This window comes from Giraffa tippelskirchi, chromosome 3 (genome assembly GCF_054371585.1).
Source record: "Giraffa tippelskirchi isolate mGirTip1 chromosome 3, T2T-mGirTip1v1.2.pri, whole genome shotgun sequence".
Classification (NCBI taxonomy): Eukaryota; Metazoa; Chordata; class Mammalia; order Artiodactyla; family Giraffidae; genus Giraffa; species Giraffa tippelskirchi.
Genome location: NC_137277.1, coordinates 25,126,546 through 25,151,240, shown reverse-complemented (window position 1 = coordinate 25,151,240; position 24,695 = coordinate 25,126,546). Strand labels below are relative to the sequence as shown.

Sequence of the window (24,695 nt, the reverse complement as noted above, 5' to 3'; positions counted from 1 at the left end):
TCCTGCTGTTTCCCCGACACCTCCAGTCAATCTATGAGTGAGTCCTGTCAGGTCCACCTTCAACATGTAGCTAAAATCCATTTGCTTCTCTTCATCCCCGCTGCTATTCTCTTCCCTTGCCTTCTTGTCTTCTGCAACAGCCAGTTATCTTTAGGAAAAATAACCTGGATAACTTATATGCAGAGTACATTATGTGAAATGCCAGGCTGGATGAAGCTCAAGCTGGAATCAAGATTTCCAGGAGAAATATCAACAGCCTCAGATATGCAGATGACAACACCCTAATGGCAGAAACCAGAGAGGAATTCAAGAGCCTCTTGATGAAAGTGAAAGAGCAGAGTGAAAAAGCTGACTTAAAACTCAACATTCAAAAAACGAAGATCATGGCATCTGGTCCCATCCCTTCGTGGCAAATAGAGGGGGAAATAATGGAAACAGTGACAGATTTTATTTTCTTGTGCTCTAAAATCACTGCAGATGGTGACTGCAGCCATTAAATTAAAAGATGTTTGCTCCTTGGAAGAAAAGCTATGACAGATCTAGACAGCATATTAAAAGGCAGAGATATCATTTTGCCTACAAAGGTCTGTATTTTCAAAGCTATGGTTTTTCCATAGTCATGTTTAGATGTGAGAGTTGGACTGTAAAGAATGTTGAATGCTGAAGAATTGATGCTTTTGAACTGTGGTGTTGGAGAAGACTCTTGAGAGTCCCTTGGACTGCAAGGAGATAAAACCAGTCAATCCTAAAGGAAATCAGTTCTGAATATTCATTGGAAGGACTGATGCTGAAGCTGAAGCTCTAATACTTTGGCCACCTGATATGAACAGCCAAGTCATTTGAAAAGACCCTGATGCTGAGAAAGATTGAGGGCAGGAGGAGAAGGGGGTGATAGAGGATGAGATGGTTGGATTGCATCATCTACTCAATAAACATGAGTTTGAGCAAACTCTGGGAGATAGTGAAGAGCAGGGAAGCCTGGCGTGCTGCAGTCCACAGGGTCACAGAGAGTTGGACATGACTGAACCACTGAACAACAACAACCTGGATAATGTCATTCCTGCTGCAAATACTTTAGTCAATCGACAGATAGTTTCTGAGATCCAAACTACAGGCACTGGGAAAAGAGTAGACAGACTTCCTGCCTTCAAAAAGCTTATGTTCTAGTAGAGAAGAGTGGCAATAAGCATATCATGACACATATCAAGTACCTCGGGTCTGATAAGAGCCATGAAGAAGGTAACACAGCAGAAGGTGACAAAAGTGTGGGGGGGGGAAGGTGAGGGTACTTGGGAGCGAGGTGGGCAGAGGTGTCCTCTGGAGAATAGAGCAGCTCCATCACTGCCCATTCCGGCCTCTGCCTGGGAAAAGTAAAACTACACTTCCCAGACTCTTTTTCAGCTAGGGGTCTGGATGCAGTTTGCATCCCACCCCTCAGACATACTTGCAGAGACCTTAATTTGGAGCTATGTTAAGTAGCAAAAGGAGGACAGGCCACAGAGCATCCAGCTTGCTGGTGCTGACCCAAACAGAGACAACACAGCCCAGCTATGGCAGCAGCTTCCCCTTGAGCTGAGGCCAGCAGGAGCCTTGGTGGCCACTTCTTTGGAAGTCCTCCCTGGAACTCCAGCCTCCCCACGGCTGGAAAATTCATGACTTCTATAGGTACCCTTCCCCGACTCCCCACCATGGACGCATGTCTAGTATTTAATCGGGATAGAGGTTCTGTCAAAATCTGAGACTAGCCACCACTGGGGGAAGAAAGCATAGGTAGTGAGCCAAGGACAGGATGCCAAGAGCTAAAGGAAGTTGGGAAGACTCTTGCCTTATAGATGGGAGCGTCTGGTCCTTCAAACTGGAGACCTGGAGGACACAAGGAAAAGGACAATCAACACCATTTGAGAGGATGCCTTGGGCTTCCTGATGCTCTCACCTTCCTGTCTGACTCCTACAGGTCCCTCCAGAGTCACCCCAAGTGTCACCTACTCGGGGTGTTTGCTGACCACTCCCCCCTTCCCAGGGTTCCATTAGATGGTGTCCCATGGTCCTGCTCAAACTCTGGTGGTTCTAAAGCCTCTGCTGCCCACCATCAGTTTTGGATGAGTGCTGTGAATTAATCCAGTCCCCTCCAGATATCTCTGATACTGAAGGGAAGAAAACAATAGATAAATAATGAATCACCCGTATGCATTTCCCTAAATAGTCAAATTCAGAGAGACAGAAAATAGAATGGTGGTTGCCAGGGGCTGAGGGGGTAAAGGGAGTTAATATTAAATGGATACAGAGTTTCAGTTGGGAAGGTGAAAAGTTCTAGAGAGGGATGCTGGTTGTAGAACAATGTAAATGTACTTAATGCCACAGAACTGGACACTTAAAAATGGGTAAAAAGGTAAATTTTATGTTACGTGTATTTACCCACAATAAAAAAAAAAGGACTATGCGAAATGGCAAATCATTTTTAAATGACTATTCAAAAACACTAGCAATTTATTCCAAATGTTTTTTACTTTAGCATCTATCTCTATTCTTATAATATGACTAATTCAAGTTCTAATTCACACATATCCTCCCTTTGTGCTGTTAGATAACTTACTAAACTTATCTGTGAAGTTGGCAAAATAATATTTACCTCACAGGGAAGTGATGCTGAACTAACTAGAAGAGTGTGTAAAAACCACTCGTGGAGGGGAGTTTTAACTGGCATAGACATCCTTTGCCTATGCACTCCGTGGAGACAGGCTCATGCTTTGATGCTGGAAGACACCAAGCAGTCCATTACGTCCTAAGATTCCTCAAGGCACCTAGATTTCTGTCCTCTTCTGTGTTATCTCAGATCCCCATGGAGGTCACAGCTACTAAGGGTGATTCCCAGTGATGGAAAGAGTGAGACTACCATTAAATGAAATCATGTCAAGCTTTGTACATTGTGCTGGATACACAGCATGAATGACTGTTTCCTTCTGCTCCCACCTTTTGCTTGAGAAGGAATAAGAAGAAAGTTGTTTCAGTCTTCTGAAGGGAGAGGTACCTACCTGGGATGGGAATTGTGTGCAGGGGCATCACCTCCACCCCGTGGACGGGGTAGCCAAAGGGGAGGTTGGCCTGAGCCAGCAGGGGCGGTGGGCGAGGCAGCCCTTCTCTGTAGGGAAACAAAACCATTAGCAGCTGCCTTGACACCTGTCCCTGGTTAGTTGTTAAAGTGATGTCTGTACCCAGAGCTTTGTGCTGCTAATGGGAGGAATCATTCATAGATGGTCCCAATCTGCCCTCCATTCTGTCTCCTCCTTTATTCCTGCTCCTCTCGCCAACCTCTAACTCCACAAAGAATTGAAGCAGATTACAACAAAGTACATTCAATATCAAAACCACAACTAGCAGGACTTTCCTGGGGGTAAAGAACCTGCCTGTCAGTGCAGGGGACTCAGATTCAACACCTGGTCCAGGAAGATTCCACATGCCATAGGGCAACTAAGCCCATGCGCCCCAACTGCTGAGTTCACATTCCCTAGAGCCCATGCCACTGCAATAAGAACCCTGCGCGCCACATGTAGAGAGTAGCCCCTGCTCACCACAACTAGAGAAAACCCTGTATAGCAACGAAGAACCAACACCACCAAAAAACAAAACAAAAAAAGGTGAAAGGGAATTCCCTGGTGGCCCACTGGTTAGCACTCTCAAAGTGCCGATGGTCCAGGTTCAACCCCTCATTGGGGAACTAAAATTCCACACACCACCAAGAACGGCATAATACTAATATGACAGCACTCAGCGTCTGCAGCTATTACTGAGGCATCATCACTGATGCAATGAACACGAACTTGGGCAAACTTCAGGAGATGGTGAGGGACAGGGAGGCCTGGCGTGCTGCAGTCCATGGGGTCGCAAAGAGCTGGACACGACTGTGTGACTGAACAACAAAAATTACTGAGGCAGCAGGCATGCCAGGCAGTAAAAGTGGCACCACCAGGCTCCTTTCCTGGGAACTACACACAGCATCTCAGCATCAAGCTACTGTAGCTTTGGCATCTGTGCTTTATCTCAATTTATTTTGTGCATTCCATTAGCAAGATGCATCCAGAGGTAATTGTTTCTTCACTTTACATCATTTCATTTTATGAAAAATTTCATAGAAACTGTCTGCATTCAGATAGCAAGGGAAACTTGTATATGTATAGAAGGTTATTGTTGTTGTTCAGCCCCTAAGTCGTGTCTGACTGCTTTGTGACTTCATAGACTATAGCCCACCAGGCTCCTCTCTCCATGGGATTTCCCAAGCAAGAATACTGGAGTGGGCTGCCATTTCCTTCTCTAGGGTATCTTCCCAATCCATGGATAGAACCCAGGTCTCCTGCATTGCATGAGGATTATTATCTCACACGCTAGTAAAGTAATGCTCAAAATTCTCCAAGCCAGGCTTCAGCAATACGTGAACCGTGAACTTCCAGATGTTCAAGCTGGTTTTAGAAAAGGCAGAGGAACCAGAGATCAAATTGCCAACATCCACTGGATCATCGAAAAAGCAAGAGAGTTCCAGAAAAACATCTATTTCTGTTTATCGACTATGCCAAAGCCTTTGACTGTGTGGATCACAATAAACTGTGGAAATTTCTTCAAGAGATAGGAATACCAGACCACCTGACCTGCCTCTTGAGAAACCTGTATGCAGGTCAGGAAGCAACAGTTAGAACTGGACATGGAACAACAGACTGGTTCCAAATAGGAAAAGGAGTATGTCAAGGCTGTATATTGTCACCCTGCTTATTTAACTTATAGGTAGAGTACATCATGAGAAACGCTGGGCTGGAGGAAGCACAAGCTGGAATCAAGATTGCCGGGAGAAATATCAATAACCTCAGATATGCAGATGACACCACCCTTATGGCAGAAAGTGAAGAAGAACTAAAGAGCCTCTTGATGAGGGTGAAAGAGGAGAGTGAAAAGGTTGGTTTAAGGCTCAACATTCAGAAAACTAAGATCATGGCATCTAGTCCCATCACTTCATGGCAAATAGCTGGGGAAACAGTGGAAACAGTGGCGTACTTTATTTTGAGGGGCTCCAAAATCACTGCAGGTAGTGACTGCAGCCATGAAATTAAAAGACGCTTGCTCCTTCGAAGAAAAGTTATGACCATCCTAGACAGCATATTAAAAAGCAGAGACATCACTTTGCCAACAAAAGTCTGTCTAGTCAAGGCTGTGGTTTTTCCAGTGGTCATGTATGGATGTGAGAGTTGGACTGTGAAGAAAGCTGAGAGCCGAAGAATTGATGCTTTTAGACTGTGGTGTTGGAGAAGACTCTTGAGAGTCCCTTGGATTGCAAGGAGATCCAACCAGTCCATCCTAAAGGAGATCAGTCCTGGGTGTTCATTGGAAGGACTGATGTTGAAATTGAAACTCCAATACTTTGGCCACCTCATGTAAAGAGCTGACTCATTGGAAAAGACCTTGATGCTGGGAAGAATTGGGGGCAGGAGGAGAAGGGGATGACAGAGGATGAGATGGCTGGATGACATCACTAACTCAATGGACGTGAGTTTGGGTAAACTCCGGGAGTTGGTGATGGACAGGGAGGCCTGGCGTGCTGCGATTCATGGGGTCGCAAAGAGTCGGACATGACTCAGCGACTGAACTGAACTGAGCAGGGAAACTCGTCTGTATAGAGGGCTCTGTGTGTGTGTGTGTGTGTTAGTTCCTCAGTTGTGTCCGACTCTTTGCGACCCCAAGGACTGTAGCCCACCAGGCTCCACTGTCCATGGCATTCTCCAGGCAAGAATACTGGAATGGCTTCCCATTTCCTTCTCCAGGGGATCTTCCCAACCCAAGGATCAAACTCAGATCTCCTGCATTGCAGGCTGATTCTTTACCATCTGAGCCACCAGGGAAGACTCCTGAGAAACCAGGGCAGCCCATACAGAAGGTTACCTTTGGTATAAAAGAATTATTCTCAACCACAAATAGGATTAAGAAAGGAAGAGAGAAGAATTAGTAGTAAATAGAACGAAAACTAAACAAATGAAAGAACGAGACAGTTAATTCCAGGCAAACCAAAACATTACATACAAAAGGAAATGTAAGAAAGGAAATATAATTATAGTACAACAACCTCAGATAAGCAGATGATATCACTCTAATGGCAGAAAGTGAAGAGAAACTACAGAGTCTCTTGATGAAGGTGAAAGATCAGGAGAGTGAAAAAGCTGGCTTAAAGCTTAACATTCAATCCTCTGAAGGAGGGCATGGCAACTCACTCCAGTATTCTTGCCTAGAGAATCCCCATGGACAGAGGAGCTGGGTGGGCTACAGTCCATGGGGTCACAAAGAGTCGGACACAACTGAGTGACTAAGCGCGCGTGCGCACACACACACACACACACACACAGTTTTTCCTGTAGTCATGTACAGATGTGAGAGTTGGACCATAAAGAAGGCTGAGAGCCGAAGAATTGATTCTTTCAAACTGTGGTGCTGGAGAAGACTGTTGAGAATCTCTTGGACTGCAAGGATGAAATCAAACCAGTCCATCCTAAAGGAAATCAGTCCTGAATATTCATTAGAAGGACTCATGCTGAAACTCCAATACTTTGGTCATCTGATGTGAGGAGCTGACTCACTGGAAAAGACCCTGATGCTGGGAAAGATTGAAGGCAGGAGGAGAAGGGGACGACTGAGGATGAGATGGTTGGACGGCATCACTGACTCGATGGACACACATCTAAGCAAATTCTAGGAGATAGTGAAGGACAGCAGAGCAGCCCACGGGGTCACAGAGAATCCGACATGACTTAGAACAACAAACAACGAACGAACAGCAAATAACAACAACATATGGCTTAACTGGGAGTCATAGTCATTCAGAAGATGGAAACATTAAATGTTGAATTAACCAAAAATTATGTGGAGTGTGGAAGTGTACAAGAGGAGGAATCAAGAACTGAAGGGGGCTCTATGTTCTTCTACTATAATAAGTAAAATGGATAATGTCTAATGTTGAAAAATTTGGAGTTAACGGTATAAGCATTTTACTTAGAAATATGGTGGTAATTCCAGAGGCAACAGCTCGAAATGTTAGACGAGAATAGTGGCCTCTGAGGAGTAGGACTGGGAAGCAGGGAGCAGGGTTAGGCCTTTTAGTATCACTTGCCTTGAAACAGTATACACATATTATTTAACTTTTTAAAAATGCTTTTAAATTAAAAAGAAAAAGAAAAGAAACAGGAGACTCCATACTAGCAGTAAAAGCTAGTGAGTGTGAAGAAAATTGGGGAACATACTTCTGTTCTCACTTTGTCAAACCACATTCTATGCCCCTAATTTCATCAAAGACTGCACAGAGGGGAATATTACTGGAATTATTTGACCACATCCTGAAATGTCTGGTTTTTTTTTAAAACAGAACAGGGATGTCCCTGGAGGTCCAGTGGCTAAGACTCCTCATTCCCAATGCAGGCAAGGAGTCTGGGTTTGATCCCTGGTCCGGGAATGCTGCAACTAAAAAAAAAAAGGAATCCCACATGTGGCAACTAAGATGCCACACAGCCAAATAAATAAATATAAATATTAAAAATAAAATAAAAATAAATAAAGGAGAACAAAGAACTTAAGTTGGGTTCTCCGGGAAGCAGAGGCCGAGCAGCTTTTGAGGACATAGTGTTATTGGGTAACAATTCCAGGAAGCATGGGCAGAGGCGGGGTGAGGGGAAGAAGCCAACAAGGGTGAGTTATGAGCCGATGGGGCTGTTGCGGGAAGTTGGGCTCAGGCCTGAACAGAACCCATCTCAGAGTTCTCCTAACCATGAATCAGAAAGCTGGGGTATTTATCCACTAACTCCTACCCACCATCAACAGAGGGCCACCCCCAGAGCTGTTCATTCCCAACCGCTGCCCCGTTTGTGGCCTGCCCCGAGGAGGCCAGCACGCTTCCCCAGCAGAGCGGGTCTCAGGTGGGAGGTTGCAGGTGTGTGAGGTAAAGAACTGTCGGTGTGGAAGGGAAGGTCCATGAGGGCAGAGCGGATGTGTAGGGGGTTCAGGGGGAGTGCTGATGCTGTCTGCCTCAGGACTGAAAGGAGCAGAACCTGCTCTTCCTTTGTCCAGGGCTGAAGTTTCTCAAGAAGGGGCAGGGATGCCCTGACCTGTGTGTCCTCTAAGAGGGAAAAGGGGAGAGAATTGAGGGGACAGAGGAAGCTGAGTGAGAGGGACCGTCCACATTAAACACCCTCCCTTCTAAGGCCTAGGAGGGGAACACCCTGCCCTTGTGTGGTACGAAGGAACACACTAGAATTACTGCTTGTTTTTTCCCACACTCTGCTGCTCTTCTGAGCTCCTTCATTCATTGTTGCCTGGTGTGTGTTTCATGAAGTGAAGACAGGACCATCAGCAGACAGGGGTCTTCTGTTGTTGTTGTTTTCAGCCACTCAGTTGTGTCTGACTCTTTGCAACCCCGTGGACTGCAGCATGCCAGGATTCCCTGTGCTTCATCATTTCCCGGAGTTTACCCAAACTCATGTCCATTGAGTCAGTGATGCCATCCAACCACTTCATCCTCTGTCGTCCTCTTCTCCTCCTGGCTTCAATCTTTCCCAGCATCAGGGTCTTTTCCAATGAGTCATTTCTTCCATCAGGTGGCCAAAGTATTGGAGCTTCAGCTTCAGCATCAGTCCTTCCAATGAATATCCAGGACTGATTTCCTTTAGGATGGACTGGTTTTATCTCCTTGCAATCCAAGGGACTCTCAAGAGTCTTCTCCAACACCACAGTCCAAAAGCATCAATTCTTCAGTGCTCAGTTTTCTTTATAGTCCAACTCTCACATCCAAACATGACTACTGGAAAAACCATAGCTTTGACTAAACAGACCTTTGTTGGCAAAGTGATGTCTCTGCTTTTTAATATGCTGTCTAGGATGGTCATAACTTTTCTTCCAAGGAGCAAGCGTCTTTTAATTTAATGGCTGCAGTCACCGTCTGCAGTGATCTTGGAGCCCAAGAAAAGAAGGTCTGTCATTGTTTTCATTGTTTCCCCATCTATTTGCCATGAAGTGATGGGACCAGATGCCATGATCTTAGTTTTCTTGATGTTGAATTTTAAAGCAACTCTTTCACTCTCCTCTTTCACCTTCATCAAGAGGCTCTTTAATTCCTCCTGGCTTTCTGCCATTAGGGTGGTATCATATGCCTATCTGAAGTTATTGGTATTTCTCTCAGCAATCTTGATTTCAGCTTGTGCTTCATCCAGCCTGGCATTTTGCATGATGTACTCTGCCTATAAGTTAAATAAGCAGGGTGATAATATACAGCCTTGACATACTCCTTTCCCAATTTGGAACCAGTCCATTGTTCCATGTCCAGTTCTAATTGTTGCTTCTTGGCCTGCATACAAGTTTTTTGGGAGGCAGGCAAGGTGGTCTGGTATTCCCATCTCTTGAAGAATTTTCAACAGTTTGTTGTGACCCAGACAGTCAAAGGCTTTAGTGTAATCAATGAAGCAGAAGTAGATGTTTTCCTGGAATTCTCTTGCTTTTTCTATGATCCAACAGATGTTGGCAATTTGATCTCTGGTTCTCCTGCCTTTTCTAAATTCAGCTTGTACATGTGGTAGTTCTCAGTTCACATACTGTTGAAGCCTAGCTTGAAGAATTTTGAGCATTACTTTGCTAGCATGTGAGATGAGTGCAGTTGTGCTGTAATTTGAACATTCTTTGACATTGTCCTTCTTTGAGATTGGAATGAAAACTGACGTTTTCCAGCCCTGTGGCCACTGCTGAGTTTTCCAAATTTGCTGGCATATTGAGTGCAGCACTTTCACAGCATCATCTTTTAGGATCTGAAATAGCTCAACTGGAATTCCATCACCTCCACTAGCTTTGTTCCTAGTGATGCTTCCTAAGGCCCACTTGACTTCACACTCCCAAGATGTCTGGCTTTAGGTGAGCGATCACACCTTCGTGGATATCTGGGTCATTAAGATATTTTTTGTATAGTTCTTCTGTGTATTCTTCCCACCTCTTTTTATTATCTTCTGCTTCTGTTAGGTCCATACCATTTCTGTCCTTTACTGTGCCCATCTTTGCATGAAATGGTCCCTTGGTATCTCTAATTTTCTTGAAGAGATCCCCAGTCTTTCCCATTCTATTGTTCTCCTCTATTTCTTTGCCCTGTTCACTTAAGAAGGCTTTCTTATCTTTCCTTGCTGTTCTTTGGAACCCTGCATTCAGATGAGTGTATCTTTTCTTTTCTCCTTTGCCTTTCACGTCTCATCTTTTCTTAGCTATTTGTAAGGCCTCCTCAGACAACCATTTTGCCTTTTTGCATTTCTTTTTTCTTGGAGATGGTTTTGATCACTGCCTCCTGTACAATGTTATGAACCTCTACCCATAGTTCCTCAGGTATCCTGTCAGATCTAATCCCTTGAATCTGTTTGTCACTTCCACTGCATAATCGTAAGGGATCTGATTTAGGTCATACCTGAATGGTCTAGTGGTTTTCCCTACTTTCTTCAATTGAAGTCGGAATTTTGCAATAAGGAGTTCATGATCTGAGCTACATCTTCAACTCTGTTAGCCTTTGCCCTGCTTCATTTTGTACTCCAAGGTCAAACTTGCCTGTTACTCTAGGTATTTGTTGACTTTACTTGTTATCCAGGTATCCTACTTTCGAAATCCAGTCCCCTATGATGAAAAGGACATTTTGGGGGTATTAGTTCCAGAAGGTCTTGTAGGTCTTCATAGAACTATTTAACTTCAGCTTCTTCAGCATTAGTGGTTGGGGCATAGGCTTGGATTGCTGTGATATTGAATGGTTTGCCTTGAGAACAAACAGAGATCATTATGTCATTTTTGAGATGGCAACCAAGTACTGCATTTCTCTGTTGTTGACTATGAGGGCTACTCCATTTCTTCTAAGGGATTCTTGCCCACAGTAGTAGATATAATGCTCATCTGAATTAAATTCGCCCATTCCTGTCCATTTTAGTTCACTGATTGCTAAAATGTCAATGTTCACTCTTGCTATCTCCTGTTTGAGCACGTCCAATTTACCTTGATTCATGGACCTAACATTCCAGGTTCTTATGCAATATTGTTCTTTGTAGCACTGGACTTTACTTTCACCACCAGTTACATCCACAACTGGGACTCTTTCTGCTTTGGCTCAGCCTCTTCATTCCTTCTGGAGCTATTTCTCCGCTTTTTTCCGGTAGCATATTGGACACCTACTAACCTGGGGGGTTCATCTTTCAGTGTCATATCTTTTTGCCTTTTCATACTGTTCATGGGGTTCTCAAGGCACAAATGCTAAAATGGCTTACCTTTCCCTTCTCCAGTGGACCACATTTTGTCAGAACTCTCCAACATGACCCATCCATCTTGGGTGACCCTGCACAGCATGGCTCATAGTTTCACTGACTGAAGCAAGGCTGTGTTCTGTGTGATCAGTTTAGTTAGTTTTCTGTTTGGTTAGTCTTCTGGTGAGACAGCCAAATTTCTAGGTTGAATACCCACTTGATGGTGTCAGTTTTGCCTGAAGACTTTCTTCTATCATGGCCACCAGGCAAGTACAGCAGTTCCAGGCATAAATTCCAACACCACCACCCAGAGTAAGAAAATTTATTTATTTTTTCGATCCCAGGGTCGGGAAGATCCCCTGGAGGAGGAAATGGCAACCTGCTCCAGGCCTGGAGAACCTCATGGACAGAGGAGCCTGGTGGGCTACAGTCCATGGGGTCCCAAAAAACCGCCTGCCAATGCAGGGGGACACATTTTCCATCCCTGATCCGGGAAAATCCCACATGCCTTGGAGTAACTAAGCCCCTGCACCACAACTACTGAGCCTACGCGCCTAGAGCCTGCACTTCACAACAAGAGAAACCACCACAATGAGAAGCCCGTGCACTGCAACTGGACAGCATATCCCCTGCTCTCCACAGTTAGAGAAAGCCCACGTACAGCTGCAAAGACCCAGGACAGCCAAAATAAATAAATTTTTTTAAAAAATTAAAAAAATTACAACCAACGAAAAAGAAAAAAATAATTAGGTCATATCAGTCAAGCCAGTTTTTTTTTTTTGGAAATACCAAAGTCACATCAAATTTTCTGGTAGCCAGGGTACAAAGTAATTGACAATCAATGTGCTGGATTTATTGTCAAAAGGACAAAGCAGACCAACTGAATGGGGTCAAACTTCCTGGTACTGAACTAAAAAATAAAATATGTAACAAACTTTATCTCGGAGTTGATGATGTCTCCATATGTTCAGAGCAAACACAGCGACAATTTTCAGATGGTTTTGTTGTCAAGGACATAACACAACCTTCAGTCAAGGATATAGGACAACCCGGTGAATTGACTATTTGAGGGGCTAAGGTAATATAGTTGAAATGTAGGCTTCAGGGATCCACTTAACCATGGAAATCATTGAGATTACGTGGAAGGAAGATTAGACTACTTTAAGTATTTACGAGAACATGAAAAAGCCAAAATTTAAAAGAGGAAAGAGAGAGAAATAGGTAATTAACAGAAGAGGAAATACAAATGGCCAGTAAATATATGAAACACATTCAGCTTCAATGTTAGTCACGGAAATGAAACTTTAAGAAAACAGCAAGGCAGACTTCCCCGGTGGCACAGTAGATAAGAATCTGCCTACCAATGCAGGGAACAGAAGTTCCATCCCTGGTCCAGGAAGATTCCACATGCTGTGGGGCAACTAAACCTGTGAGCTGCAACTACTGAACCTGTCTGAACCTGTATGCCACAACTACACAATAAGAGAAGCCACCCATGAACTGCAACAAAGAGTAGCCTCCACTAGCCGTAACTAGAGAGAGCCCCACACAAAGCAACAAAGTCCCAGCACAGCCCTAAATAAATAAACAAATAAATAAATAAAGAGGACTTCTCTGGTGGTCCAGTGGTTAAGAATCTGCAGAGGATATGGGTTCAATCCCTAGTCAGGGAACTAAGAACCCATGCCATGGGGTAACTAAACTCGAAAGCAGCAACTACTGAGCAGGCACATTATGGAGATGGTGAGTCAAATGAATAAATAAAAACCAGCACCTTTTCCTTGAAGTTTTGAAATTTGATAATAGAGAGTGTTGATTAGGTAGAGGGTATATATATAAACAGGGCTTCACATATATAAACAGGCGGCGCTAGTGGTAAAGAACCTGCCTGCCAATGCATGAGACTTAAGAGACATGGGTTCCATTCCTGGGCTGGGAAGATCCCCTGGAGGAGGGCAAGGCAACCCACTCCAGTATTCTTGCCTAGAGAATCCCATGGACAGAGGGGCCTGGCGGGCTACAGTCCACAGGGTCGCAAAGAGTCAAACATGACTGAAGCGACTTAGCCCGCAAACATGTATATAAACAAGGCGCTACATTTACCGACTCTTCATGAAAGTGTCAATTAATATAGGTCCTCTTGAAGGCAATCTGGCCATATTTACTAAAAGCAGAAATAAGCATATCCTGTGGTTGAGCAATTCAGATGCTATAGGTAGGGGGAGAAACCTGTAGTTTCTCCCATGTCAACAGTAGGATATGCATATAAGGTGGTTTGTTTCAGCACTGTCTGAAATGAACATCCTTATACACATCTTAATAAATGAAGGAAATAATGTAATATTATAACAATTATAACAATGTAATATTATAAATTATGAAATTATAGAAGCAGGCGGTACACGTGTGTTCACCCGGTCCCCGCTGAGGTAGCGATGGACGCTTTGGATAGAATTGTAAAACCCAAAACAAAAAGAGCCAAGAGATTCCTTGAGAAGAGAGAACCGAAACTCAGTGAAAATATTAAAAATGCTATGTTGATTAAAGGGGGAAATGCAAATTCAACAGTAACACAAGTGCTTCGAGATGTGTATGCACTGAAGAAACCATATGGCATTCTGTATAAAAAGAAAAATATTACAAGGCCATTTGAGGATCAGACATCATTGGAATTTCTTTCAAAGAAGTCAGATTGTTCTTTATTCATGTTTGGCTCCCATAATAAGAAGCAGCCAAATAATCTAGTAATAGGTCGTATGTATGACTACCATGTGCTGGATATGATTGAATTAGGTATTGAGAAGTTTGTCTCCCTTAAAGATATTAAGAATAGTAAATGTCCTGAAGGAACAAAACCCATGTTAATATTTGCAGGTTATGATTTTGATGTAACAGAAGACTACAGAAGACTAAAAAGTCTTCTTATTGATTTCTTCAGAGGCCCCACAGTATCAAATATCCGCCTGGCTGGTTTAGAGTATGTTCTACACTTTACTGCACTGAATGGGAAGATTTACTTTCGAAGCTATAAGTTGCTGTTGAAGAAATCTGGCTGTAGAACACCACGGATTGAATTGGAAGAGATGGGACCCTCATTGGATTTGGTTCTGAGGCGGACACACCTAGCATCAGATGACCTTTATAAATTGTCTATGAAAATGCCCAAAGCCCTGAAGCCAAAGAAGAAGAAAAATATCTCTCATGATACTTTTGGTACAACTTATGGAAGAATTCATATGCAAAAACAAGACCTAAGCAAACTACAAACCAGGAAAATGAAGGGGCTGAAGAAGCGACCTGCAGAAAGGAAAGCAGAAGATGAGGAGAACAAATCAAAGAGAATTAAAAAGAATTGATGGAATTAAAAAAAAAAAAGAAATTATAATAATGAAAATTTTCTAAAAACCGGAGTATCTTTCAATAGGGGAATGGCTTAATAAAATTCAATGCATTCATACTCATAGCTGTATAGCAATTAAAAAGAACAAAATAGATGTATAGATAACTCTTAAAAACTTATCAGAGTCTTCTGGTGCTTCTCACTTCCTCTTTTGTGAAGCAGCACCAGGAGACTCAGAGCTGACCCACAAAAATCCCAAGGAAGGAGTCAAAACTGAGAACTGGCAATCACGTGGTTTGAAGCAGGCAGGCCGTTCGAGATGAAGAGGCACACACCACTCAACAAACCAGTGGAAGTTTATGTGACTGGCAGGATTTGTCCACGAGGCAGATCAGATTCTGATTTGATGGTCAGCCAATCAATGAGAAAGACACACGCAGCTGGATATAGAGGCTGGAGATACCGTTGGAGCATCCCAGTAGCAGACAGGGGCTGTCCACTAGAAAGGAAACCCGCCGCTTTGTTCCTCCAGACCAAGGAGCCATTGCAGAAATCAGAAAAACTGCAATTTGGTTCTACCACCTCCTGATCACTACAGTATTGTTTTCTTTATTCTTTCATTTTCCCTTTCCCCATTCCTGGTGTGTGTGCACATGCATATTTATTTATTTGTTTGCTTGTTTGTTTATTGTTGAAATGAGGGGATTGTGGGATCTTAGCTCCCCTGCCAGAGATGGCACCTAGGCCACTTTAGTGGAAGTATGAAGCCCTAACTACTGGACCACCCAAGGAATTCCCACGTGCTGAATTTTTTAAAACTAAATAGCCAACTGTATGTTTTGATTAACATCAAATGGAGATGGGATGGGGGAATAATGGTCATGAGAAAATATTCCTTTCTCCATTAGCAGCAGGCTCGCTCAGCTCTTATCTTTATATTCAGTAAGTTATTTTGCTTTCGATGTTTAACACAAGATAAAAGTCGTTACATACTTTGATCTATTGGAGAATTTTATTTTTTAAATTTTATTGATTTAGCTGCATCAGGTCTTACTTGTGTCATGCAGGATCTTTGTTGTGGCACATGGACATGGACTCTCTAGTTGTGGTGCACGGGCTCAGAAGTTGCAGCAAGCGAGCTTAGCTTCTCTGCAGCATGTAGCATCTTAGCCCCTGACCAGGGACTAAACTCATGTCCCGTGCACTGCAAGGTGGATTCTTAACTGCTGGACCACCGGGGAAGTCCCTCTATTGGAGAATTTTAATGTTTTTCATTTATCATCGTAAAACCAAGGATAATTTTATAATTCTTTTATACATAGCTGTTACAGGTAAAGCAATCTGTATTTAAGGCAGGATGAATTACTAGAAAAGAAATGAATCTTGGATAGTTTTCCACCAAGTCAAACATCTTGTTGTTTGTTTTTATTTACTTATGGCTGTGCTGGGTCTTCACTGCATTGTGGCGCATGGGCTTAGTTGCCCCGTGGCATGTGGAATCTTCCTAGATCAGGGATCGAATGCATGCCCCCTGCATTGGCAGACAGATTTTTAACCACTGGACCATCAGGGAAGTCCAAAAATCTTATCATTTAAATAAACTTCCTGTTTAAAATGGAAAAAAAAAATCATTGAAGGAAAAAGCAAATTTCAGAGTGATTTGTTCTTATGGTACTAATTACATTAAAAATATACAGCTAAGCCCTAGAGCTGCAACTGGTGAAGTCCAGGCACCTAGAGCCTGTGCTCTGCAACAAGAGAAGCCACTGCAATGAGAAGCCTGCCCACCGCAACCAAGAGTAGCCCCCACTCACTGCAACTAGCAAATCTGGAAAACTCAGCAGTGGCCACAGGACTGGAAAAGGTCAGTTTTCATTCCAATCCCAAAGGCAATGCCAAAGAAAGTTCAAACTAAAGCACAGTTGCATTCATCTCACACGTTAGCAGAGTAATGCTCAAAATTCTCCAAGCCAGGCTTCAACAGTACGTGAACGGAGAACTACCAGATGTTCAAGCTGGATTTAGAAAAGGCAGAGGAACCAGAGACTAAATTGCCAACATCCGTTGGATCATAGAAAAAGCAAGGGAGTTCCAGAAAAACATCTACTTCTGCTTTATTGACCATGCCAAAGCCTTTGACTGTGTGGATCACAACAAACTGGAAAATTCTTAAAGAGATGGTAATATTAGACCACCATACCTGCCCCTGAGAAATCTGTATGCAGGTCAAGAATAGCTAGAACCGGACATGGAATGGACTAGTTCCAAATTGGGGAAGGAATATGTCAAGGATGTATATTGTCACCCTGCTTATTTAACTTATTTGCAGAGTACATCATGAGAAACACTGGGCTGGAAACACAAGCTGGAATCAAGATTGCTGGGAGAAATATCAATAACCTCAGACATGCAGATGACACCACCCTTATGGCAGAAAGTGAAGAAGAACTAAAGAGCCTCTTGATGAAGGTGAAAGAGGAGAGTGAAAAAGTTGGCTTAAAACTCTACATTCAAAAAACGAAGATCATGGCATCTGGCCTCATCACTTCACGGCAAATAGATGGGGAAACAATGGAAACAGTGACAGACTTTCTTTTCTTGGGCTCCAAAATCACTGCAGATAGTGACTGCAGCCATGAAATTAAAAGACGCTTGGCTACTTGGAAGAAAAGCTATGACCAACCTAGATAGCATATTAAAAATCAGAGACATTACTTTGCCAACAAAGGTCCATCTAGTCAAAGCTATGGTTTTTCCAGTAGTCATGTATGCATGTTAAGAGTTGGACCATAAAGAAAGGTTAGCACCGAAGAATTGATGCTTTTAAACTGTGGTGTTGGAGAAGACTCTTGAGAGTCCCTTGAACTGCAAGGAGATCCAACCAGTCTGGCCTAAAGGAAATCAGTCCTGAATATTCATTGGAAGGACTGATGCTGAAGCTGAAACTCCAATACTTTGGCCACCTGATGTGAAGAACTGACTCATTGGAAAAGACCTTAATGCTGGGAAAGATTGAAAGCAGGAGGAGAAGGGGATGACAGAGGATGAGATGGTTGGATGGCATCACCGACTCAATGGACATGAGTTTGAGCAAGCTCTGGGAGCTGGTGATGGACAGGGAAGCCTGGCAGGCTGCAGTCCATGCGATTGCAGAGTCAGAAAGGACTGAGCAACTGAACTGAAATGAACTGAACTGCAACTAGAGAAAGCCCGCACAAAGCAACAAAGATCCAGTGTAACTAAAAATAAATAAATAAATATATACACACAAAACCCCAGCAGTATATATTTATATATGTATACACACACATAAATATGTGATTATGTGTGCTGATCTGTGTAGAAATATAAAAATTATATGGAATAACATCTTTTCTATTACCCAGCTTCCCCACAACAACCCCAGAAAAATCTCTACTTGCTGTTACCAAGGAGCTGTTGAGTCCCCTATTCCCCTCGGTGTGCTGGGACAGAAAGTCTTCAGGGAACCTGACCGTGGCCAGACAAGTTTGTACTTGCTGAGTTGAGAGAGACAGGTTTCTAGCCTGAAGATGCCAAATGAAACTCAGAGGAAGAGAGTGTGTGAAACAGAGAATGTGGAAGCAATCTTTGTTTAACTGGTGTGTTTTGCTATGAACAGGGCTAGGAGGATCTGGGTAGGCCCTTAATGTCTTTGTCCAGGCTCCTAGCCTGAGAGTTGGCTGGTCCTACTCAGCTGATATCTACTGGAATGCAGTACCCAAATTCTGATAGCTTGGCTTACGCCTGTATTGACACATTAAAAACCCAGGGCTGAGTTCTATCCATCCCACAAGTTCCAGACCTGCCCCATTCCAGCAAGAAGCCACTGGACTGTCAGCAGTGTGGAAAGGGACAGTGGGACAGCAGATGGAATTTGTGCATCTGAGAGTAGTTTATCCAGAGTGTAATTACAACTGAGGTTAGGGGGGTGGGGAATCCCCTCAGACTGGAGGGGGAAACGAGCCCTTGAAGGACTTGGGTGAGGAGAAAGACACTGTTAGCCTCAAGCAGGATCTTTCTTTCTGAGGGGATTGAATAGCAGAAAATTTTTCCCAGAGCTGAGCCTCTTGGATACCCCTAAATTGGTAGCCAGCATCCTGGTCACTGAATGTGGGTACCTCAGTGACTTGGCCCAGTCCACTGTCCATCAGGAAGCTTGGACACTGTCTGTGAAAAGGGCTTGTGAGGCAAAACCACTTGCCCACCACAAAGAGGCACAGAGCCATTGATATTCACGTGTAATAGTGCTGTGGGAGAGCTGGCCTGTACCCACACAGTGCAGTCAACTGTTGAATTTTCAGGAATTTTGCAAGCCAGCTTTTACACACAGTCATTAACAAAAATTAAATTATGGGAACACAGAGCTGAAAAGCTGTCAAAACTCACCACTTCCTAATTATTTTACTACATCTTCCTATTATCTCTGCTCTGGAGGTTATTTTCATCTATTGTATTTGAATGGTGGAGACATTTTATAACTGAAATCCAGTGATATCTTGTCCATAGCTTGAAATCAGCCCCAGTGTGATTGCTAAACCACAGAAATTAGCAAATGCTACAAGCTACTATCAAAAGCCCACTGTTAAACACTTGCCATCACTGTTCATCCTTCTCCCTTCAACATATATAAACATGTCTCTGCACACACACAATCACAGAAACACCCCTTCCTTGTTTAAACACAAATATAACACACTGTACAAACCGTCTGCTTCTTGCTTTTTTGACTCAATAAATGAAGGGAGCTCTTTCCCCTTTCTTTTTTAATGCATGAAGCTTCTTCCTCCAAATTGCTTTTCTTCCCTCAAGGAGTGAGCCACACCCAGAGCTCGGTCTAGAGTCACATATCACCCCTTGCCTCTTACTCATTCCTTTCTTGACTTGCCCAGCCTTGTGCTAAACCCAGGACAAAGAGAGCAATAAAGTCCCTTTCTGGGAAGGGTGAGAACCCAGAGCCAAACTCCAACAACTAGAATACAAGGTCATCAGTTCAGTAAAAGAGGTCAGGCCAGCTTGAATGTCACCTTCTTTCTGAATGTTCTTTTTTTAATTCTCAGTAAGTGTTAGTCGCTCAGTCGTGCCCAACTCTTTGGGACCCCATGGACTGCAGCCCACCAGGCTCCTCTGTCCATGAGATTTTCCAGGCAAGGACACTGGAGTGGGTTGCCATTTCCTTCTCCAGGGGATCTTCCCAACCCAGGGATTGAACCTGGGTCTCCTGCACTGCAGGCAGATTCTTTACCGACTGAGCTACAAGGGAAGCCCTTTAATTCTCAGACCTCCCTCCTAAACCCTACCACATCCCTCCCTCTGACTGCTATTATCATTGAGCTGGGGACAGAACTCTTGAGTTCCATGCAATTTGCTGAAAACACTCCCCAGGCCACAGACTGCCCATGTGCACTCAATGCTGGGTTCCACGCACGCAGATAATGGCCGTGCAGGGAGGCTGTAACTCAGAGAATAGCCACTTGACCCCAGGGGAGGACACACTCTATACTCCTCCATAATACTATAAGCTCATTGAGAGATGTTATCTAGATCAGACTGATCTTTGCGCCTGACTCAGGGCCTTGCCCAGGGCTAGGCAAGGCACTGAGTCTCCCCACCCAGCTACTTCCTTACTGTCCTGAGACCCAGTTCACGACAATTATCATTATCGGGCTCTGTTTTTGTTCATATCTGGATTGCCAGGTATAATCCCAAGAGAGCTGGGCATTTCAAACAGGTGAAGGAGGGGAAGGTGAGAACACAGCCCTTCCCCTTGGCCCTTCCTGTTTGGAATCTGTTCGTTCTTTAACTCCTTCTGCCCAGCTTCCTCCAGACAAGGCCCCACTCCCAACTAGTCCCTCCTCTTATCCCTCCATGTCCCCATCTCTTCAAAGCTCCCTTCCTGCTCTCCCTCCCCCCACCATGCTCCGAGCACATCTGGGGCTCTCTCCTGAGGACTCCGTGACTTCTCTTTCTCTCTCTCTGCAGCCCTGTGCCGTCCCAGACAGAGATGGAGCCATCTTACGTGTTTCCCCTCCCACCATCCACTAATTCTACAGATGCCTGATAGCCTTGCTCTGTGCCAGGAGCTAACAGTCCCTGAGCACAGGGACCTCACAGACAGTGACAAACAGAGACCAGGAGGCAAACAGCAGGCTTTCCTGGCAGGAAGTAGGCGGAGGGTGTTCCGGGGGCCCAGGGCCAGGGTACACGTTCTGCATGTGTCAGAGCTTACCATGTCATATGTCTATTTATATCTTTTTCTTACCTCCTCTGCTGCTGCTGCTGCTAAGTCGCGTCAGTCGTGTCCAACTCTGTGCGACCCCAAAGACGGCAGCCCACCAGGCTCTCCCGTCCCTGGGATTCTCCAGGCAAGAACACTGGAGTGGGTTGCCATTTTCTTCTCCAGTGCATGAAAGTGAAAAGTGAAAGTGAAGTCGCTCAGTCGTGTCCGACTCTTAGTGACCCCATGGACTGTAGCCTACCAGGCTCCTCCGTCCATGGGATTTTCCAGGCAAGAGTACTGGAGTGGATCACCAGTGCCTTCTCCGCTTACCTCCTCTATTACCCTATAATTTCACTGAGATTGTTAAGGCCTTTCATGGATCACCTTACTAAATGTCAACCTAAGGCACTATCACCACTCCACCCCGCCCCGGCCCCCTATAGGGGAAGTTAAGCTGCTTGCCCAAGGTCCCCGATCTGAGACACGGAGGACGCAGCCGGTCTGCCTCCCTTGGCAGCACGGTTAACCACTGAACCCCACACTCCTCGCACAGCCATGGGGGCCCAGAGCTCAAACCCCAGCCAGGATCACCTGCACACTGCACTGGCTTCCTGACCTCCAACACTACCTTCTGCTGCTCTTCCGTCTTCCAGGGAGTCTTCCATTTGTATGGAGTCTGGGGTAGCGGCTCATTTGTGCAATCAAACCTGCAAGGGCAAGAGTTCCCCTTTCCCTTCCTTAATTCAATACTTAGGCTCAGTCAACTGAGCAGTAAAGCCTGGGGACTGGTCATCAAAGAGACACATACAATTGTCACAGCAGCAGAGAATGTTTACCTTCGTCCCAGCACCTCAACAGATGTCCCCCTGCCTTCCCTTTACCTTCCCTCCAGTTTATCCTCCACAGAAAAGCCACAGCAATATTTTACATATGAAGGTATCTCATAGAATGGGCTGGTGGTGGTAAAGAACCTGCCAACACAGGAGATGTAAGAGACACAGGTTCAATCCCTGGGTCCGGAAGATCCTCTGGAGGAGGGCATGGCAACCCACTCCAGTATTCTTGCCTGGAGAATCCCATGGACAGAGGAGCCTAGCAGGCTACACTCCATGGGGTCGCAAAGAGTCGGACACAACTGAAGCAACTTCGCATGCACCTGTCTCATAGAATAAGTTGCCAATTTTAAAAACTGTTCAAGGATTTCCCTGGTGGTACAGTGGTTAGGAATCCACCTGCCAATGCAGCGGACACGGATTGGATCTCTGGTCCGGGAAGATTCCACACGCAGCAGTGCAACTAACCCTGTATACAACTACTGAGCCTGAGAGCTGCAATTACTGAAGCCCATGCGCTCAGAGCCCATGCTCTGCAACGAGAAGGTACCACAATGAGAAGTCCAAGCACTGCAATGAAGAAGAGCCCCCGCTCACCGAAAATAGAGAATGCCTACACGCGGCAAGGAAGACCCAGTGCAACCAAAATAAATTATAAACAAATAAAAACCGTTCAATTCTTTGCATTACCCAGAAAGCAAAATGCACACTCCACCTGCTGGCTTACCATGCCTGTCACCAATGGCCTCTCTGGGCTCATACCTCCAGCCTCCCCTTGACACACTAGGCTAAAACGATCCTGGCCTGCTTTCCTGTCATGACACCATCAGGAAAGGCCTGTTTTCCTGTCATGTAACCCACCCTGGCTTTGGACATTGTTAATTCTGGAATGCTCTTTTATGGGGGATCGTGATAGACAATAAAAGAGACACAAATCAGAGTTCAAGGTCACCTTCTTTCACTGTCCCATTAAATTTTATGCCATCGACCATGATATTTTAATTTACCTCCCATAGCACTTACAACAATCTACTATTTAGGTTATTTACGTGTTTTGTTTCTTTTTGGCTATACTGCATGGCATGCAGGATGTGGTCTTCGTTCCCAAACGAGGGGTCACACATGTGCCCCCTAAAGTGGGAGCGTGGAGTTTTAATCACTGGACCTCCACGGAAGTCCCTCTTAATGTATCACGTACTGCCCATGAAGAACTATAAGAATGATAATGTTAATAATAAACCAAGCAAAACAGTAGGTAATATTTTTGCAGTGCTTCTATATGTCAGGCCCTTTATGAGTTACTAGCTCTTTGCATGTGAACACAGTGTTCCTTACACATAAACCTATGAAGGAGATATCTCTGTTACAGTTTTTCATATGAAGATACTGAAGTCTGTGAGGTTAAGCAACTTGCCATCTAGCCTATTCCAGAGTTCAAGTCCTTAAATGCTATTATTTATTATAACACGCTTTCCACTGAAACTCATAAATGATTCCTAGGGGAAAAAAGAGACAAGAACATGCCCAGCCATTCTGTGCTCCCCTGGTTCTGATTTCCCTACAAATTCCCTCTTAATATAAGCTAGCCAGAATCCGTTTCTACCATTTTCAACCAACAATCCTGGTCAACACATCTCAAAGGTTTAACTCTGGGCTTTGCACACAGCAGAGGGACAGTACATTCTCAACATATAATGAATCAGATAATGCAACGTGGTGAGACTGAAGGCTCTGATGGCCTGGGTGCATGGAGGCTGTGCCACCAACACTGAACTGATGTTTCAGTCTTTTCGTTTCTTTGCTCTTTCTTTATTATGAATGCTTGAGACATGTCAAGTGTCTTGGGGGTTTTTTGGTTTGTGTGCTTGTTATTGGCCTCACAATGTAGCTTGTAGCCTCTTCGTTCCCCAACCAGGGATCAAACCCAGGCCCCGGCAATGAAAGTGCTCAGTACTAACCACTAGACTGCCAGGGAATTTCCAAGTTTTATAAATCTTCACTGAAGGACTATTTCCTCAGTTCTCTTTACTTGGTTTATTCTTAGTAGTTCTTTCCAGGGATCCTGCAAGAGTGGGAGTGCCTTTCTTCTCTCGCTGGCCCTACACCCTCAGGAGAGAGGGGGGAGAGCTTTCACACCACCTCAGGGCCCAAGAGCCCCCGTGGTCTGCATTACCTCCTCTGAAAGTGTTCAAATTCAGCTTGTCTCCTCATTTTCACCGCAGGGAGGTCAGTCTGGCCAAAGGCATCCTCAAAGTTATAGTTTTCCTGATGTTTCCAGGCTTCACATTTGCACTGGTTTTTCGGGAAGAGCCTAAAACAAGATGAGGACTAAGATCACACAGACTGGGTGGGCTGGTGGGTGAGGCGGGGCCTTGAAGTCTAACCCAGTGTGCCGTTCCCCCCCAGACTCTCCTTTCTCACAACCACCATCCAGGTTGGGTTGAGACTCTAGAATCCCAGCAGTAGCCATTCCCAAGACACAGTGAGGGGAAGGGATAAGAAGGCCCCCTCTCAAAACCAACTTATAGTGACCAAAGCAGACATGTGGCAGGGGGATGGATAGGAACTTGGGATTAACAAACACACACTTATGGCCAACCTAGAGAGCATGTTTAAAAGCAGAGACATTACTTTGCCAGCAAAAGTCCGTCTAGTCAAGGCTATGGTTTTTCCAGTGGCCATGTATGGATGTGAGAGTTGGATGGTGAAGAAAGCTGAGTGCCGCAGAATTGATGCTTTTGAACTGTGGTGTTGGAGAGTCCATTGGACTGCAAGGAGATCCAATCAATCCATCCTAAAGGAGATCAATCCTGGGTGTTCATTGGAAGGACTGATGTTGAAGCTGAAACTCCAATACTTTGGCCACCTCATGCGAAGAGTTGACTCACTGGAAAAGACCCTAATGTTGGGTAGGATTGGGGGCAGAAGGAGAAGGGGACGACAGAGGATGAGATGGTTGGATGGCATCACTGACTCGATGGACATGGGTTTGGGTAGACTCTGGGAGT

General features: G+C 44.5%; 1 protein-coding gene and 1 pseudogene across 5 annotated transcripts in view; one reads left to right on the top strand and one right to left on the bottom strand.

Moving 5' to 3' along the window:
* B4GALNT2 (beta-1,4-N-acetyl-galactosaminyltransferase 2 (SID blood group)) overlaps positions 1 to 24,695 on the bottom strand; it is a 62,532-nt gene that overhangs the window by 16,064 nt on the left and 21,773 nt on the right. For 3 of the 4 annotated variants that reach the window (XR_014080184.1, XM_081582514.1, XM_081582513.1), the window contains exons 3-5: positions 23,861 to 23,998; positions 3,033 to 3,139; positions 1,826 to 1,863 (exon numbers count right to left, since the gene is read on the bottom strand). Coding sequence is in view for 3 of the 4 variants with exons in the window: in XM_081582514.1 (XP_081438640.1) it covers positions 1,826 to 1,863; positions 3,033 to 3,139; positions 23,861 to 23,998 (283 nt within the window). In the remaining variant the exon portion in view is untranslated. The remainder of the gene's footprint in view (positions 1 to 1,825; positions 1,864 to 3,032; positions 3,140 to 23,860; positions 23,999 to 24,695) is intronic. The other variant, XM_081582515.1, reaches the window with a different exon arrangement.
* LOC145542842 (ribosome production factor 2 homolog pseudogene) lies at positions 12,051 to 14,655 on the top strand (annotated as a pseudogene). The gene has a single exon (XR_014080185.1). The product of XR_014080185.1 is annotated as a ribosome production factor 2 homolog pseudogene (transcript).